General features: G+C 39.6%; 1 protein-coding gene across 2 annotated transcripts in view; it reads left to right on the top strand.

Moving 5' to 3' along the window:
* Positions 1-18,742, top strand: part of LOC127438140 (kinesin light chain 1-like) — a 51,052-nt gene that overhangs the window by 22,998 nt on the left and 9,312 nt on the right. Inside the window, exons 11-14 of one of the 2 annotated variants that reach the window (XM_051693475.1) lie at positions 11-78; positions 200-308; positions 3,263-3,382; positions 6,436-9,660. In XM_051693475.1, the coding sequence (XP_051549435.1) occupies positions 11-78; positions 200-308; positions 3,263-3,382; positions 6,436-6,441 (303 nt within the window). In that variant the 3' untranslated portion in view covers positions 6,442-9,660. Of the gene's footprint in view, positions 1-10; positions 79-199; positions 309-3,262; positions 3,383-6,435; positions 9,661-18,742 lie in introns of those variants that run through there. The other variant, XM_051693476.1, reaches the window with a different exon arrangement.

Here is an 18,742-nt window from a genome sequence, read left to right as displayed (position 1 = left end):
TTGCTCTCAGGGAAAGCTGTCGGAGGGCAATCATTATGGAGAATATGGCAGCTGGTATAAAGCCTGCAGGGTGAACAGGTGAGAAAATTAGGGTTTCATAAGCAAACCCACCATTTGTTTCCCCTTAAAATTATAGTAATATATGTATATATATACAATATATACAGAATCTGGTGTATGTGTGTGTGTTTATACATAGTCCCACAGTAAACACCACACTGAGGAATCTGGGCGCTCTGTACCGTAAGCAGGGGAAACTGGAGGCGGCCGAGACTCTTGAGGAGTGTGCCATGAGATCTCGCAGACAGGTTTGATAACATCTATAACTGTCATACATGCACTTTCCATAAATAGGGTGGAAAATAGGGCCTGAAACTCTTAGTAATTTGTTGTTGTTTTTCACCAAATGGTCAGTGAAAGGAGGTGTTTGGAAAATGTTGATCGTCAAGCTCAAGAGCTCAAACTTAATGTGGGTTTACTTTACATTTATTTTTATTATGTTTGCAATGTTTGTAACCCTGTTACCAAAATTTGAGACAGTCTAAATACTGTTTAAAACCATATATATATATATATATATATATATATATATATATATATATATATATATATATATATATATATTGTGCAATAACTATTTTATAAACATCAGAAATAAATAACTAACATTTATTAAAAAAATAAATAAATAAAAAATCGAATTATATTTTATAAGAAATATTATAAATAATATAATAATAATAATATACAGTAGAGTTACTATAGACTTTGTCAGTTTGAACCAGTCTGGCCATTCTCTTTTGACCTCTCTCATCAACAAGGCATTTCTGTCCACAGAACTGCCGCTCACTGGATGTTTTTTTTTTATTTATTTTGGCACCATTCTGAGTAAATTCTAGAGTCTGTTGTGTGTGAAAATCCCAGGAGATCAGCAGTTACAGAAATACTCAAACCAGCCCGTCTGGCACCAACAATCATGCCACACTCCAAATCACTGAGATCAAATGTTTTCCCCATTCTGATGGTTGATGTGAACATTAACTGAAGCTCCTGACATGTATCTGCATGATTTTATGCACTTCAGTGCTGCCACACAATTGGCTGATTAGATAATCACATGGATGATTGTTGGTGCCAGATGGGCTGGTTTGAGTATTTCTGTAACTGCTGATCTCCTGGGATTTTTACACACAACAGTCTCTAGAATTTACTCAGAATGGTGCCAAAAACAAAAAACATCCAGTGAGCGGCAGTTCTGTGGACGGAAATGCCTTGTTGATGAGAGAGGTCAACAGAGAATGGCCAGACTTGTTCGAACTCAGATAACCGCTCTGTACAATTGTGGTGAGCAGAATAGCTTCTGCATTGGGGCTGTTTTGGCGGCAGGAAGGGCAGGTGGTTAATGTTGTGGCTGATCGGTGTGTGTATATATATATATATATATATATTAAGAAATTTAAAGTTTACATAGAAATAAATAAGTAAATTATCAAATCAAATAACTAAATCAGGAAATATAAATACTCATTTATGTCAAATTTATAAATTATTTAGCAAATATACAGTGGAAAGAAAAAGACCCTTTGAAATTACCTGCATTTATTTACAATTTTGTCTTAAAATCTAGTTTGCTCTTCATCCAAGTTACCATAATGAACAAACACAATCTGTTTTAATTAATAACACACAAATTATTGTATCATTCTTGTAAATATTGAATACATCATTCAAATATTCACAATGTAGGTTGGAAAATGTGACATAAGCTAATGACATCAACAAAAGCTAATTAGAGTCAGGAGTTGGCAAGCCTGGCATCCAGTTAATTAAACAAGATTGGAAGTGTGGGTTAGAGCTACTTTGACTTATAAAAAGCACTAAAAAATTCAAAATTAGCTATTCACAAGAAGCATCTGCTGACATGGACCATGCCTTCCAAAAAAAAAAAGATCTCAGAAGATCTATGATCAAGAATTGTTGCTTTGCATAAAGCTGGAAAGGGTTACAAAGATAGCTTGAAAAGCTTAAATATTCATCTGCACAGTAAGACAAATTGTCTATAAATGGAGACGATTTAATACAGTGGCTATTCTTCCTAGAAGTGGCTGTCCAGCCAAGATGACTCAAAGGGCACACCGTAGAATGCTCAATGAATTAAAAAAGAAGCCTAGAGTGACAGCTAAGGACTTGAAGGAATTATTGGAACTGATTAACATCTCTGTTCATGAGTCTTCTATACGGAAAACGTTAAACAGGCATGGTGTCCATGGCAGGACACCAAAAAGGAAGCTGCTGCTTTCCAACTAAAACATTGCTGCACATCTGAAGTTTGTCAAAGATTACCTTGACACTCCACAATGCTATTGGGAAAATGTTTTGTGGACTGATGAAACTAAGGCTGAATATTTGGGAAGAACACGCAGCACTACGAATGGCGTAAAAAGGGCACCGCATAACAGCGTGAAAACATCATCCCAATGGTGAAGTACGGTGGAGGGAGCATTATGATTAATGGGCTGCTTTGCTGCTTCGGGGCCTGGACCACTTGCCATCATAGAGGGAAAAATGAATTCCTAAGTTTATCAAGTTATCTTACAGGGTAATGTCAGGGTGGCTGTGCGCCAGCTGAAGCTCAGTAGAAGTTGGGTGATGCAGCAGGACAATGATCCTAAACATCAAAGTAAATCCACTACAGAATGGCTTTAAAAAAAAGAAAATCCACCTTTGGAGTGTCCAGAGCTTAACTCAATAAAGATTCTGTGGAATGACCTCAAGAGAGCCGTTCACACCAGACATCCTAAGAATATGGCTGAGCTGAAGCAGTTCTGTAAGGAAGAATGGTCCAAAGTTCCTTCTGAACGCTGTGCAGGTCTAATCCGCAGCAACTGGACACACTTTGTTGAGGTGATTGCTGCCAAAGGAGGATCGAGCAATTATTAAATCCAGGGGTTAACTTACTTTTTCCACAGCACTGTGAATGTTTAAAGGGATGTGTTCAATAAAGACAAGAAAGATTATAATTGTTTGTGCGTTTGTTATCTTAAGCACATTGTGTTTGACTATACTTGTGACTTTTATGAAGAGGAGATCACATTGTATGACCAGTTAATGCAGAAAACCAGCTAATTCTAAAGGGTTCACATACTTTTTCTTGCCACTGTATTTATTTATTTATTTTTAATTTAGACAGCTGTGGTCCTCCATATATAACCACCATACATACACTGATGTATGTCTGACAAAAATATGATGTTTGTGACAGGGAGCATCAGTGGACCCTCAGAGAGATGGAGAAAGGCGGAGGAGCACTGCATCCTTGTCCAGTGTGAAGTACGACTGCAGCAGTGACGCCGGAGATGAAGGCAGTGTGGAGTGGAATGGGGTGAGTCAATCTCCGAACTCTTTTTCACACTGAATCTACACATTACCTTCACAGAACACACATCACTAAACCAATTACTGCTTCATATGCCTTAAGTCAGCATTAAAGCAGAATTGACCCTGTTAACTTTCTGAATACACAGAGCACTCTACTAACCACTCACAACAGCCAATGAAAGCACTTAGAATACCTTAGTAAATATTGTGAAAGCTTGCTATGAATTTTGCTAAGCTTGGTTAAATATTTATTATTTGCAAAAGGCTTAATTAAATACACACATTATACTTAATATTTTAAACAAACTTTTAGATTATCCACATTTAGACTGCAGTTAACTGCAGCAATGTATGAAGTTATCACTCTGTGCTTACTGTCTTTGGGAGTGACATCTCCAGAATAAAAAACAGAGAAAGAAAGAGAGAGAGAAAGAAAAAGAGGCTGTTATGGTCAGTAGCTGCATTTCCACTATCAGGTCAGTGCAAGCCAAGGCTATCAACTGGTCAGCCGGGGCCAATAGTCTCGGACCTCCAGCCGCGAGACCAAAATTGATCTGCGTACTCACCATCGGGCCAGTAGCCCCACAGCGTTGCTCTAAAACCTGCCCTTAATACGCAGCCCTGGTTCCAACATCACACACCCTGCCCGCGAAGCTCAAGTTGTGGTATCAGACTCTGGAGACTAGCTTGCCATCGAAATGAACATGATGGAGACTAAAGCTGTTGTTTGTTTGCTTATTTTGGTCTTTGCTTGGTGGAAAGCGAGACCTGACTCAGCAAAACTCTGCCTTTGACATAGACACTGCCTCAATCCCCAGTTGGCCTTCTTTGGCCCAAGGGTAGTCAGTGGGCCAAAGGCGTTTGGCAGTTGGCCCAGAGGATGCCCCAGAAAGGCACAGTGAAGCCCTGGAAGTGACAGTGGGAACTCAGCTGGTCCTGGCATGCACTAGCATGCCCTAATTTGGCCCAACAGTGGAAATGTGGCTAATGCTGCATTGCAACCTGTTCAAATTGGCCAAAATGGTCATAGCACCACTGTTGATGTCATATCCTGTGTGTTGTTAGTGATATCTGGTTCAACAACAGCAGACCCACAATGACATCAGTGCTGTTACAAATCTGCTATGATTAGCAATAATTGCAAAGCTCTTCAGTCAACCTGTTAAGACTTCTTAACCTCTTGACCTCTTAAATGTGATTTAACCATCAGTCCCATTATGCAGATTGGCCCATAAAATGTGGTAAAACATCACCAAATGGAATTGCAAAAGTTTTCAAACAGGTCAATTCACAGGTTTATAAAAAAATAAATATTCTAAATTCTGATTGGATGAGCCCCGTTTGAAGCTGTTGTAAATGTTGATGTGGTATACACCTGGTACCGCACATTCTATAATAATGTGCCAAGTTGATACATTATTTGACAACTGTAAACACCCTCCAGTTACACTAAAGAACTACATGTATATTACTTGGTGAATGAATCATTTATTCCAATTATTATAGTTCATTAATGTAACTATTATGTTGGTATGACAAGCCACCAAACTGTTATTCTACAAACTTGGGTTAGGGTTTCTCAAAGTACCTAAACCAAGACCAATATTTCTAACTCTTAACTCCTTGAGCTTTCAAACTACATCCACGAAACTTGCCACAGACCTTCAGACTGCTCTGACTTGGACCTTCAAAGTGGCCAAATAGACTTACACCCTGTCTATACCTGACGCAAGCGTTACATCAAAAGCAAATCGCTTCCTTTATAATCAATAGCCCCGTTTACGCTATCGGGCCAAATGAGGGGTGCTAGTCCATGCCAGGGCCATTTGTGTTCCCACTGTCACTTTCGGTGCTTCATCGTGCCTCCTCGGGGCTTTCTCGGGGCCAACGGCCAAGCACCCTGGCCCGCTGATTACCCTTGGGCCAAAGAAGGCCAATTGGGGTTTGGGTCAGCGTCATAGGCAGAGTTTCGCTGTGTCAGGTCAGAGGTTTCAGCAACAAGATACTCATTTCCCAATCTTTCGTATCTATCTATCTACCAGCTTACCTCAACAGATCAATGGAGAATCGTCAGTATTGGGTAGCGTTTCCCAAAAGCATCGTAAGCCTAAGTAGATCGTAGAAACCATTGGCGCCAATGGTCTCTACGATCAACTTAAGCTCGCAGTGCTTTTGAGAAACGCAGCCTTGGTCAGTAGACGAAATCAGGGCTCTTCTGAATATTTGGGCTGATGAAAATGTGCAACCTCAGGTTGACAGCAACTGCTGAATGAAGACATGATTAAGTATATGTTTGCCAAACTTGCCAAGTTGTGTATCCAGCACACAATGTTACAAGTTTGGGAAAAATAAAAATTTAATAAATTGCTGGCACAGTACAAATCTATTTAGAAGGCTAGCTGGTCTCCAGAGTCTGACATCAAAGCTTGAGTTTCCCTTTTGCTTGTGAAATGGGCGGGGTGTGCGACGCTGGCACAAGGGCGGCGCATTAAGGGCGGATTTTAGGACAACGCTGCGGGGCTATTGGCCGATGGTGGTCTTGCTGCTCAAGGCTATTCGACCTGGCTGACAAGTTTATGGCCCTGGCTCGCACTGGCCCGATAGTTGAAAAGCAGCTATTGACGCTGTCTACACTGGAAACATTTGTGTTACATAGAGCAGACAGTGGGCGGATGCCTCGATCTATTGCTGATGCACTGCAGAGCTACTGCAGCCTTTTTATTATTCCATTTAAATGATTCAGGGTTGCCAACTCTCACGCATTTGGCGTGACACACATGCTTTCAGGCTGTCTCACACTCTCACGCTACCTAAGTAAATCTCATGCCACATGTCAAGACAATCTTGCATTCAGCCCTTTATAAGCACTAAATAGGCATCCCACTCCTCTTAAAGATACTATAGATCTGATGTCTTTACATGCCTTTATCGACAGACGCTGTGGCTTTACTTTTTTAGTGAAGCATTTAATTGATTTACACTTGATGTGACTGTGTCTCATTTGTGCTTTTGTGTCCTGTCTCTCTCTTTGTCTGTCTCTCTCTTTCTCTGCATTAGGCTTAAGCTCTCATCATCTTCCACTTCTCTGTGCTTCTACAACAAATCAAATTACGTCTGTTCAAATGGATGCTGTGTAGTTTCCTCTCTGATGTGTGGAGTGAGGAGAGAGAGCGCTATAATGACGGAATATCACCTTACATTTCCTGTATATTGTCTGTCTCTGTCTCTCTCTTGTCGTATACGATTCTTCTTTGAACTTGCTGTTCTCATTCCTACTTTTTCTCCTATCCACCACTTTATTTTTAGAAAGGAAATGTCTAAGAACCAATTTTGTTAATCATTCCATATTTATTCATGCAATACAAATGACTGGTATATGTCAATAACCTGTAATACGCTTCCCTCGTCTCATTCCAAACTTCAGTGCTTTCTATCTTCTGTAAAACAAAAGTTATTTTCCTATTAATCATGGTTAGGTTTATGTTTGGGTTAGGGGTTTAACTTAAGAAAAATCATAATAACATTGTTCGTTGGTTCATTTATTTTTCACTGTAGGAGTAAAAGTTGTACACTTTGTACAAGACAACTCGTACGATTTCGTACTATTAATATGACTTGTCATGAGACCGGGCTGCGAGTATTATATATATATATAAATACTCTATTGTATTTTGCATAAAGAAAATGACAAGGATTTTTTGTTGCATAGTCACAATAATTTCATGACAATTTAACACATTTCCCCCACAAATTCTTGTATTCTTTCACCGTAATGTGTAACAAAATCTCATAATGTGTCTTAATGTTTTACTTTTGAGTTTCTCAGTGAATTCTCAGTGCTGATTTACGTTAGATTTTAATTACAGTAAAATAGTAATTTTTATTGTATTACTGTTTTACTGTAAACATTTCTGGAATATAATGATTATTTTATTTATTTTTTTCCCTTTTTTCTCCCAATTTGGAATGCCCAATTCCCAGTGCGCTTTTAAGTCTTCTTGGTCGCGTAGTGATTCGCCTCAATCCGGGTGGTGGAGGACGAATCCCAGCTGTCTCTGAGTCTGAGACCGCCAACCTGCGCATCTTATCCCGTGGCTTGTTGAGCGCGAGAACCACATTATAACGACCACGAGGACGTTACCCCATGTGACTCTACCCTCCCTAGCAACTGGGCTAATTGGTTGCTTAGGAGACATAGTGCGTGTGGAGGCTTCACGCCAGCCACCGTAGCATCCACTCTCAGCTCACCACGCGCCCCACCAAGAACGAACCACATTATAACGACCACGAGGAGGTTACCCCATGTGACTCTACCCTCCCTAGCAACCGGGCCAATTTGGTTGCTTAGGAGACCTGGCTAGAGTCACTAAGCACACCCTGGGATTTGAACTAGCAAACTCCAAGGGTGGTAGCCAGTATCTTTTACCACTGAGCTACTTAGGCCCCCCTTTACACTACTGTGATTTATAAATGCTTTATAATTAGTAATAAATTACATTTAACCTCGTATGACCCTGCGTTCACACGGTGATACAACAACATGATGTTGATTTCCGTGAAGCACTTCTACGGGCGCAGAGCAAACAAAATGCGTCTGGTAAGAAACCTCTTTACGTTTTTACATTGAAATCTGTTTTGGTGTAAAGAGTAGCGTCTCTAGTTTCGTTTGATATGTCGCTTTAAAAAAATTCATTCATTTTTCATGCGTCAGTGGGCTGATTAACATTATGTCCACATACGTGGATTTTGGGACAATATTCCCTCAAAAGTTGAAAAAACATGTTCGTTATTTTGAATAACTTTCCACATTAATCTGTGGGTTAACAATCTGTCCGCTTCATTTTAATATACATTTTGTTGTATTTTATTTTGTTCACTGTACAATATGGCTCCATTCATTAACATTAGTAAATGCATTCCTATATTCACTGTGCATTTTCACATTGAGAATCAAAGGATTCATCCAAAAACTTTTGCTTTCAGGGGTTTTATATGGAGTTAGGATGAAAATAAGGTGCATTTCAAACTGTTCTGAGACCAGTGCAGTCAGACAGCACACTGGAGGTTAAGTCATTCACTAAATAGGGAGCAATTGTTCATCCTATAGCTCTCTATGTAGCTAAGTGCAATCACTTCTAAAATCTGACCAAAAGTTCAGTGCCACAGTGCGACCAATCTTAATAGTCCACATTTTTAATAGGCTTAAATTTCTGTATGCAAAATGTTATTTTGCTGAAATATAACCTGGACATGTTTTAACGAGCCTCACCCAACAGCATTTTACCTTACCATTTTCCAGACATCTTTTTCCTCATTTATATAATATAAATTATATTACCAAACTATTAAATCTGGGCAAATACGAGATTATTAAGAATGCCAAGAATGCCACAGACTGAATACATGAGATTTGACAGAAACCAAACTACAGAACAAACCATAAATCTAGTTTAATACACGACACCTTACAGTTCCTTTTATTTAGCAGAAAAAAAAATAAATATATATATATATATATATATATATATATATATATATATATATATATATATATATATATAATATATAAATACCCAAGTGTCAAAAAATTGTCATAAAATAACACTCCCAGTTATATTAAGTTTAATTCTGCAGTGTTTATTAGTACTATTAATGTGTGTATTGACGGACAAAGGTTCCATTTGGTCCAGTGATGACATGACAACATGTTTATAGACTACCTTTATCATTTTGCACATAAGACTTGAGGATTTTAGATATTAAAACAAAACTGCACTTGCAATCACTTGTATTTTAAATATTTCAGGTACTTACACTTATATTATTATTTGCCACTGAAGTCTTAAAAAGTGTTGATGTTTAGTTATGAAAGGTTTAGTTGAGGAAAGTGTATTCACTAGGTTATTTGGCTCGACTCATCCATTTGCAGTGAGACACATAAAGGTGCCATTGGCTTTTCAAATATCAGCTTTGCCTTTAAACGTCCACAGGCAGTGAGACAAGCTTTTGTGTTGCCAAAGCAGCTCCTTTTAGGAGTAATACACGTGACTCTGATAAAGGGTGACAGTTTAATCAGAATTGGCTCAAGATGCCAACATTACCATCGCAATTCAACAAACTTTTAAATTTTCGCCTGGCTGACAATAAAATGGAATGAAAAATCCCATTGACTTACATTTTGTGTGTGTGTGTGTGTGTGTGTGTGTGTGTGTGGCCTCCTGCACAATGATGTACGTCTACGTTAAATTATATGACATTTAACCCAATAAAGACTTTAAAGTAGTTGGCTGGGCTCTCTCTCTCTCTCTCTCTCTCTCTCTCTCTCTCTATAACATGTATAAATGTGAAACATAAGTGAATGTTTTATTGGACCCACTGTGGCTGGCAGCTCTTAGGAAGTATTTGCTTCTTTGCAGAATATTGGCTCATTGCCCAACACAACTGTGTGAGGATTAAAGGAAAAGCACAAAGGTTATTTCACGTCCTAGAAGAGCTAAACATCTAGAATCTTGTAGATCATGATCTTTTATTTGTTAACTGTCTGAGTAATGATTCCCTATTAAACAGAACTGAACGAACAATCTTAAGTTACATGGACCTACTTGATAACTGAAATATTGAATGTATTTGCTTTAGATTTTTCTAGTTACCCTAGAAAACATCTTATGTATGGCAGTAGAGTAAAGGGAAACTTGGCAAAAAAATGTCAGCATATAAACAAGGAATCAATCTTGTACCACACCCTCAGAGTGGTGCATGTTGTGATGTGTCTCCAAACACAAACTGCCTTCTACTGGCCCACAGTGACACTGCAGTCCTCAGGTTATTTGCTGTGTCCATATATCCATACTTCCCTATTATAGAGTATGCCAAAACATTATGCCAGTGGAGTAGTATGTCTGAATCCTCATTATTAATTAAACTATATGTGAGATATACCCTGATGACTTGCTATTTCCGGCAAGATTTTGAAGTGTGGTATTGTGTAAAAAGTATTCATACAATTTTATGTATGCCTCATTTGCTGTCATTAACTTTTATTATACAGTTGTGCTCAAATGTTTACACACCCTTGGAGAATTGGTAATATATGTACCATTTTTAAAGAAAACATGAGTGAGCAGGCAAAACGCATTTATTTCTTATGGGATTCATATTCAACTGTAGGTTATAACAGAATGGCACAATCATAAAACAAAACATGGCAACAATGAAAAAAATGAAATGACCCCTGTTCAAAAGTCTGCGTACCCTTAGTTCCTTATACTGTGTATTGCCCCCTTTAGCATCAATGACAGCGTGCAGTCTTTTGTAATAGTTGTCTATGAGGCCCCAAATTCTTGCAGGTGGTATAGCTGCCCATTCATCTTGGCAAAATGCATCCAGGTCATGCAAAGTCTTTGGTCGTCTTGCATGAACCGCACGTTTGAGATCTCCCCAGAGTGGCTCGATGATATTAAGGTCAGGAGACTGTGATGACCACTCCAGAACCTTCACCTTTTTCTGCTGTAACCACTGGAGGGTCAACTTGGCCTTGTGCTTAAGGTCATTGTCCAAGGTCAATTGCCAGTATTTTCTTTTTTTTAATGCTTTATTTTCAAATTTTCTCACAATAGACATAGAAAACAGAAAAAAAGAAGAAAAAAACACACACACACACAGGTGGAGGACTACCAGAATATCAATCAGAGTACAAGATCAGAATTCATTCAAAATAAGGACATAACATAGCAGCAAACACTCAAATCAGACAATTAAGTCTCATCAAGCAATATCAAAAAATGGTTTCATCTTAGCAATTGAGCCACCTCCTGAAATATGGGGACAGTGGAGACTTCCAATTAAGTAATATTAATTTTTTAGCTGCAAACATGCGTGCTCTAAGAATTTGCTTCTGATGGGAAGGAAGGGCCTTTGTACTGTCAGAGCAACCAAAAATAGCCAGATTACAATCTGGCTGAATATTTATTTGACATTGTTTGGAAACAATGTCACTCCAGAAATTAATTAGTACTGGACAGTACCAGAATAAGTGTGACAGTGATCCTTCTACAGTACCACATCTGTCACACAGGGAGGAAACTGATTAAAAAATCTTGTTAAGTTTGGTTTTGGAATAATGCAGTCTGTGTAGGACTTTTAATTTAATTAATCTGTATCTAGAACTAATGGAGCAGTTCTGTATACCGGACAAACCTTCCTCCCACACTTCGTCTGACACCGGAGCACCCAATTCCACAGCCCAGGCCTCTCTGAGATGACCGGCTTCTACTGGTGTCGCAAAAGTAGTGACAAATCGGGAGATCAAATACTTAGAGTCAGGCTGTGAGAGAAGTAAATCATAAAAAATGTGACTCTTTGGTTTGATTGTGAATTCTGGAATACACTCCCGTACAAAATGCCTGACTTGAAGGTAGCAATAAAAATGTTGTTGAGGAAGGCGATATTTAGTTTGGAGCTGAGGAAATGAAGCAAATGTATTATCTATATATAAATCGCCAATACAACACAGCCCCCTCCTCTTCCAGTACAGAAACACTCCATCCATCAGTGCTGGCTTGAACAAATGATTGTATGTTATAGAGGTGTGTACTGAGACATTTACCAATCCAAAGGATTTTTAATTTGATTCAAAATCCTCAGGGAATTTCTGAGAATGAAGTTATTACCAACTAATTTGTAGGAGAGCTGTGCTCCAGAAAGGAGCAACACTGGGAGAGAGGTCTCTGAAACTAACATGGATTAAATTTTTAACCAGAGTGGGGAGACATCAGACCGGTCATCATCAGGAGAGCCCCGCTGCCAAAAAGTGAGAGCCCTCGCATTCGCAGCCCAATAATAATGCTTAAATATCAGAAGACCGAGGCCACCCCTGTTCACATTCTTCTGTAGGTACGCTTTAGCAATGCGAAGGGGTTTACCTGCCCAGACAAACGAAAGGATAACCGAATCTAGTTGTTTAAAGAAGGATATTGGTAAGTAGACAGGAAGGTTTTGGAAAAGGTACAAGAACTTTGGAAGCGCAACCATTTTAATAGCATTGATCCGGCCAATCATTGAAAAGGGAAGCAGCTTCCAGTTCCTAATGTTAACTTTTATTTTGTCTACCATGTCCAGGAAATTCAATTCAAATAAAAGTTTGGGATTTCTAGAAATCTTCAGTCCAAGACAGGTAAAGTAGGTGGTAACCAATTTAAATGGCAAGGATTTCAAGAAAGCCAGGCTCAGATTATTTGTCAGGGGCATAAACTCTCTTTTATCCCAGTTTATTGTATATCCTGTCAGTTTACTAAATGACTTAATGTAATTCAGGAGATTGGGAACTGACACCACTGGATCAGATAAACAAATTAATAAATCATCCGCATACAGATTCACGAGACTTTCAACATTACCAAATTTTACACCATGGATGTCTGAGTGACCCGATTCCTATTGCAAGAGGTTCCAAAGCAATATCAAACAACAGGGGAGAAAGGGGATCACCCTGTCTCACGCAATGCTGCAGGTCAAAAGGTTGGGATTTATCAGAATTGGTCAGAATAAAAGATACTGGTTTTAAGTAAATTATTTTAAGCCACTCTATAAAATTCACCCCAAACCCAAATTGTTTTAACGTCACTAGCAAATAGGGCTATTCGATCTGATCGAATGCCTTCTGGGCGTCGAGAGATAAGATAGCAGCTTGCGTGTCCTTGTCATGGACCGAATATAATGTATTCAATAGTAGACGAACATTACTAAATGAGAATCTACACGGTATAAATCCAGTCTGATCAGATGTATGATTGTTGAGATATGCCTACCTAATTTTGTGGCCAAAACCTTAGTTATCACCTTCTGGTCACAATTCAGAAGAGCGATTGGTCTGTAGCTTGCAGGGTCGGTCTCTACTTTTCCCTTCTTTAAGAGCAAACAAATATTAGCTTCATAGAGTGAACTGGGGAGCCTCTTATTTTTCACTGAGTCATTCACCATTCTTAACATGAGAGGGACTATTTTTCCATGAAACACCTTGTAAAATTCGCAGCCAGATCCATCTGGGCCTGCCGCTTTTCCAGAGAGGAATGCTAGAATAGCTTCCTGGAGGTCCTCCTTAGAGATTGTGGTGTCAGTGTCATCTCTAGATATGTCATCTAGTTGTGGAATATTTAGGTTAGTGAAAAAATTACAAAAATCTGCATCAGTGGGCTTTACTTTACTGGAATATAGTTCCTTATAAAAGTCTCTGAAGCAAACATTTATCTGTTTCGGGTCAGTAAGCAAAACACCTGATTTAGATTTAATCCTATGGATGGCACGATTAGCTTGCTCTCCTCTAAGTTGACTTGCTAATAAATGCTCTGATTTATCACTGAGTTCAAAATATTTCTGTTTGAGCTTTAGTAATTGGCTGCTAACACGTTTGTTAAGGATAGTATTTTATTCATATTTTAATTTTAAAATCTTGTTGTAGTCAGACTGTAAGAGGGAAGACCTGTACATCTCTTCAAGTGCTGGAAGCATCTTATCAATATTCCTAAGGTGACCAATAAGTTCTCTTTTTTTAGATGACACAAATGAAATAATGTGGCCTCTCATCTCAGCCTTAAAGGCCTCCCAGAGAGTGGACTCAAAGACCTCCCCATTGTCATTGGTGGTGAGAAACTCCTCTATACGTGCAGTCATATGGTTAGTGAAAGAGTGATCATTAAGAAGAAGAGGGTTAAAGCGCCAGCTGTACTTTTGATTAGACAGAATCTTTAAATTGAAGTGATATAGGGCTGTGGTCAGAAATCAAAATATTATGATAAGTGGAATTTGTGATGTTGGGTAACAATTCAGCAGAAATCAGGAAATAGTCAATACTAGTATATGATTTGTGGACAGGAGAGTAGAAAGAATAATCTCTGTCAGTAGGATGCTGTAGTCACCAAATATCAACCATGTTCCTAGTCTTAGTTAAATCATTCAAAGTTTGCACGGAGGCTATGGTAGGGGCTGGTTTTGTAGAAAGTCTGTCCAGGATTGGGTCTAAGTAACAATTAAAATCACCTCCAATAATGATGTTGGAGCTAGAGGCTGGTATCATGTCAAAAATGTTAGGAAAAAAAAACAGGATTGTCAGTATTTGGGGCATAGATGTTAAGCATAGTTACTGGAAAGGAATTTATATGACCTGAAACCATTAAGTATCTGCCATACGGGTCTGCTGTCATAGAGTCAAGGTGAAACATAATATTTTTATGAAAAAGTATAGCAACCCCCCCTGGCCTTACGAGTAAAAGGCGATTGAAAAACCTGAGAAATCCAATTTGCTCTAAATCTGCACTGTTCGTTTGCGCCAATGTGCGTTTCCTGGAGAAAAATGATGTCTGGCTTCAGTGATTTGAGATGAGAGAAGACACGACCTCTTTTGATTACATGGCCGAGGCCCTTCACATTCCATTGAAGCTGCTGTGTACAATACTGTCAGGTACTGACATTATCGCTGAAATGAAAACAATCTGGCGTGCTCCCCAAAAAAAATACAAAAGACAGAAAAAAACACATAAATGACACACATTACAGTGTGAAATAACACACTCGAACAACCCCCTGAACATGTTCCCTACCCACCCACAAAGTGCCTCCCCAAACGGGTGTCCCTCTAAGCCCGGGACCGCTATTTGCACGTGAGGTGACTAGCCTCTAAGCAACAGTTGCTAGCTGAATAAAGCCCACTGGAGGTGGCGGTTGCAGGGTCTGGTGTGCCCGGTCGATAATCACCATAGACTGGAAATTGTCCTCCCCAAGAAGTTTCGTATCAGAGCCTCGATAAATTCCGTTGGTTTACCCCCTTCTTCTAGCTCAGGTATGCCGATAACTTTAATATTGTTATGGCTTGACCGGCCCTCGAGATCATCCACCTTGGATTTGAGTGCGCTGTTCTCATTCTTCAGGCTGGAGAGTGACTTTTCCAAGCAGCTAATATGGCTTTCCTGCTCCAACACCTGCTCCTCGTTGGACTCTACCTTCTCCATCAATTCCTTCTAAGAGCTTTGTACTGCCTAGAGAGTCTGCTCCAAATTATCAAACCGATCATTAATGTGTTTGAGGATCTTGTCGGAGACCTTCTCCCAGATCAGCGGCAAATCTCCAGTGTCACCACCTGTAGCTTGACCATGAGCTCGACTGGGAGAGCCGCCACCAGCATTGCTAGCAATAGCATTAGCTAAAGTTGGTCGGAGCAACTCAGTGTCTTTGGGCTTCTTATTAGGCATGTCGTTGTGTAAGTCAACTAACCGGATCCCAGTATGTCAGGGAAGTTCCCGAGGCAGATGAAATGAGATGTGAGACTATCAAACTATTAAATATAAAGATTGGCATGGAGGAGCTTCTGGAAGCATGTCTACTCCATGCGCTGCTCACTAGCACCCCCGTCTGCCAGTATTTTCTGATAACATGCTGCATTCATCTTGCCATCAATTTTCACAAGATTCCCCGTGCCTTTAGAGCTCACACACCCCCAAAACATCAGTGAGCCACCACCATGCTTCACAGTGGGGATGGTATTCTTTGCACTATAGGCCTTGTTGACCCCTCTCCAAACATAGCGCTTATGGTTGTGACTATAAAGCTCTATTTTGGTCTCGTCACTCCAAATTACAGTGTGCCAGAAGCTGTGAGGCGTGTCAAGGTGTTATCGGGCATATTTAACCGGGCTTTTTTGTGGCATTGGCGCAGTAAAGGCTTCTTTCTGGCAACTCGACCGTGCAGCCCATTTTTGTTCAAGTATCGTCGTATTGTGCTCCTTGAAACAACCACATCGTCTTTTTCCAGAGCAGCCTGTATTTCTCCTGAGGTTACCTGTGGGTTTTTCTTTGTATCCCGAACAATTCTTCTGGCAGTTGTGGCTGAAATCTTTCTTGGTCTACCTGACCTTGGCTTGGTATCAAGAGTTCCCCGAATTTTCCACTTCTTAATAAGTGATTGAACAGTACTGACTGGCATTTTCAAGGCTTTAGATATCTTTTTCTATCCTTTTCCATCTATATAAAGTTCCATTACCTTGTTACGCAAGTCTTTTGACAGTTCTTTTCTGCTCCCCATGGCTCAGTATCTTGCCTGCTCAAGTGTATCCACGTGAGAGCTAACAAACTCATTGACTATTTATACACAGGCACTAATTGCAATTTAAAAAGCCACAGGTGTGGGAAATTAACCTTTAATTGCCATTTAAACCTGTGTATGTCACCTTGTGTGTCTGTAACATGGCCAAACATTCAAGGGTATTTAAACTTTTGATCAGGGCCATTTGGGTGATTTCTGTTATCATTATGATTTAAAAAGGAGCCAAACAACTATGTGATGATAAATGGCTTCATATGATCATTTTGTGGGTGTGTGAGCTCTAAAGGCATGTGAAATCTTGTGAAAATTGATGGCAAGATGAATGCAGCATGTTATCAGAAAATACTGGCAGACAATTTGCATTCTTCTGCACAAAAGCTGCGCATGGACTTTCCAGCACGACAATGACCTTAAGCACAAGGAAAGTTGACCCTCCAGTGGTTACAGCAGAAAAAGGTGAAGGTTCTGAAGTGGCCATCACAGTCTCCTGACCTTAATATCATCGAGCCACTCTGGGGAGATCTCAAATGTGTGGTTCATGCAAGACGACCAAAGACTTTGCATGACCTGGAGGCATTTTGCCAAGATGAATGGGCAGCTATACCACCTGCAAGAATTTGGGGCCTCATAGACAACTATTACAAAAGACTGCATGCTGTTATTGATACTAAAGGGGGCAATACACAGTATTAAGAACTAAGGGTATGCAGACTTTTGAACAGGGGTCATTTCATTTTTTTCTTTGTTGCCATGTTTTGTTTTATGATTGTGCCATTCTGTTATAACCTACAGTTGAATATGAATCCCATAAGAAATAAAAGAACTGTGTTTTGCCTGCTCACTCGTGTTTTCTTTAAAAATGGTTCATATATTACCAATTCTCCAAGGGTATGCAAACTTTTGAGCACAACTGTAGCTACACAAGCTCAATTTAGTTTGTTTTTGCATTCCAAAATGTGCCAGACAGCAGTTCATAACACAAGTATGTGTTGCATTCTCAACATTGCCACAAGGGGCACTATAATGGAGTTTTCTCTTTCAAGCCAAATGACCAAAGTTCAGCCATGCAACTCTATGTGGCACAAGCTGATAAGTTCTTTGACTTGTTATCTGTTAGCCAATCGGCTCGCATGGCATTAGCTGTTTGTTTCTCTGACTTGTTATCAGGTAGCCAATCATATTGCGTAACTCTCCTTGTGTTTTATTTAAATGGCTCAATTTGGCAGTTAAGCTGCTTTCTCTACAGCGTGTTGTGAGAGTTTTTTCCTCTAAAAACTTTCTCTCTGCGCAGTTTGCTCAGGTGGTTTGTTGGGGGTTCTTTCTATCAGCTTGTATGGTAAGGTCTGTTTTAGCCATAACACATAGAAGTGCATCTTAATAAGGTAAGTATTAGCCAAATCTGGCTGGCAAACATCGCTATCTTAGGTCATTCGATTAAATAAGTCCACACATAGCTAGTCAGATAATCTTTGGGCTTCCGTAGCTCAGGTACACATTATAAGTTTGGTCACTAGCGTTTAGGCTAAGCAGGTCGAGGCACACATAGAAATTTAGTTCATTAGTGTTATCCAATTTGGCCTGTGGCCTAGGGACACCTAGCTAGCATACATTCGGTGCACAAGGCTCTTCGGAGCAGCAGCAGTACATATGTCTTGGTGACAGATCTGCTTTGCTGGGGGGGGTATTGTTTATGTCTATTTGTGCAGCAGCATGTAACATGCTCATTGCAGCATGTCTTGCATTTTGTCTCATTGTGCAGCAGCAGCAGCATGTCCACATGCTAACTCAGTATGTATGTATTTTTCTAGCAGTAGCAAGTCTCTGTACTAGCTCTGCAGCAGCAGCTTAGTAGTTCTAGTCCGCCAAGACCAATATCCTATCAATATTTCATACCCACATTCACATGCTAAATCTTTCAGAGAGTTGGCATGACTAACTACTGCAATGATGGAGCAACAGTTTATAATACTTTATGGCTGAGCAAATAAGTTAAAGTCAATGTATTTACAGCAGCTTACCAGAATAAAAACACATCCAGTTTAATGGCACAACGTTTTGAAGGTAACTCTATCACCTCTTGAGTACTGAAGTTTGTAACGCAAGAACGCACGTTAGGCCAGAAACCTACTTTACGGAAGTACTCATACAAAGATGCAAGCGCTTAGCCCACACTTTACCAGTTTGGGCTCCAGTTGAGTATTGTTAATGTGCATTCTTGCATTACTCTGTCAGTAACAAACCTCAGTACTCAAGGGGGTGATAAAGTTGCCTT

The sequence above is a fragment of the Myxocyprinus asiaticus genome, chromosome 49 (genome assembly GCF_019703515.2).
Source record: "Myxocyprinus asiaticus isolate MX2 ecotype Aquarium Trade chromosome 49, UBuf_Myxa_2, whole genome shotgun sequence".
In the NCBI taxonomy this organism is placed as follows: domain Eukaryota; kingdom Metazoa; phylum Chordata; class Actinopteri; order Cypriniformes; family Catostomidae; genus Myxocyprinus; species Myxocyprinus asiaticus.
The sequence above is the reverse complement of the archived record's forward strand: the minus strand, read 5'-3'. Positions and strand labels throughout refer to the sequence as shown.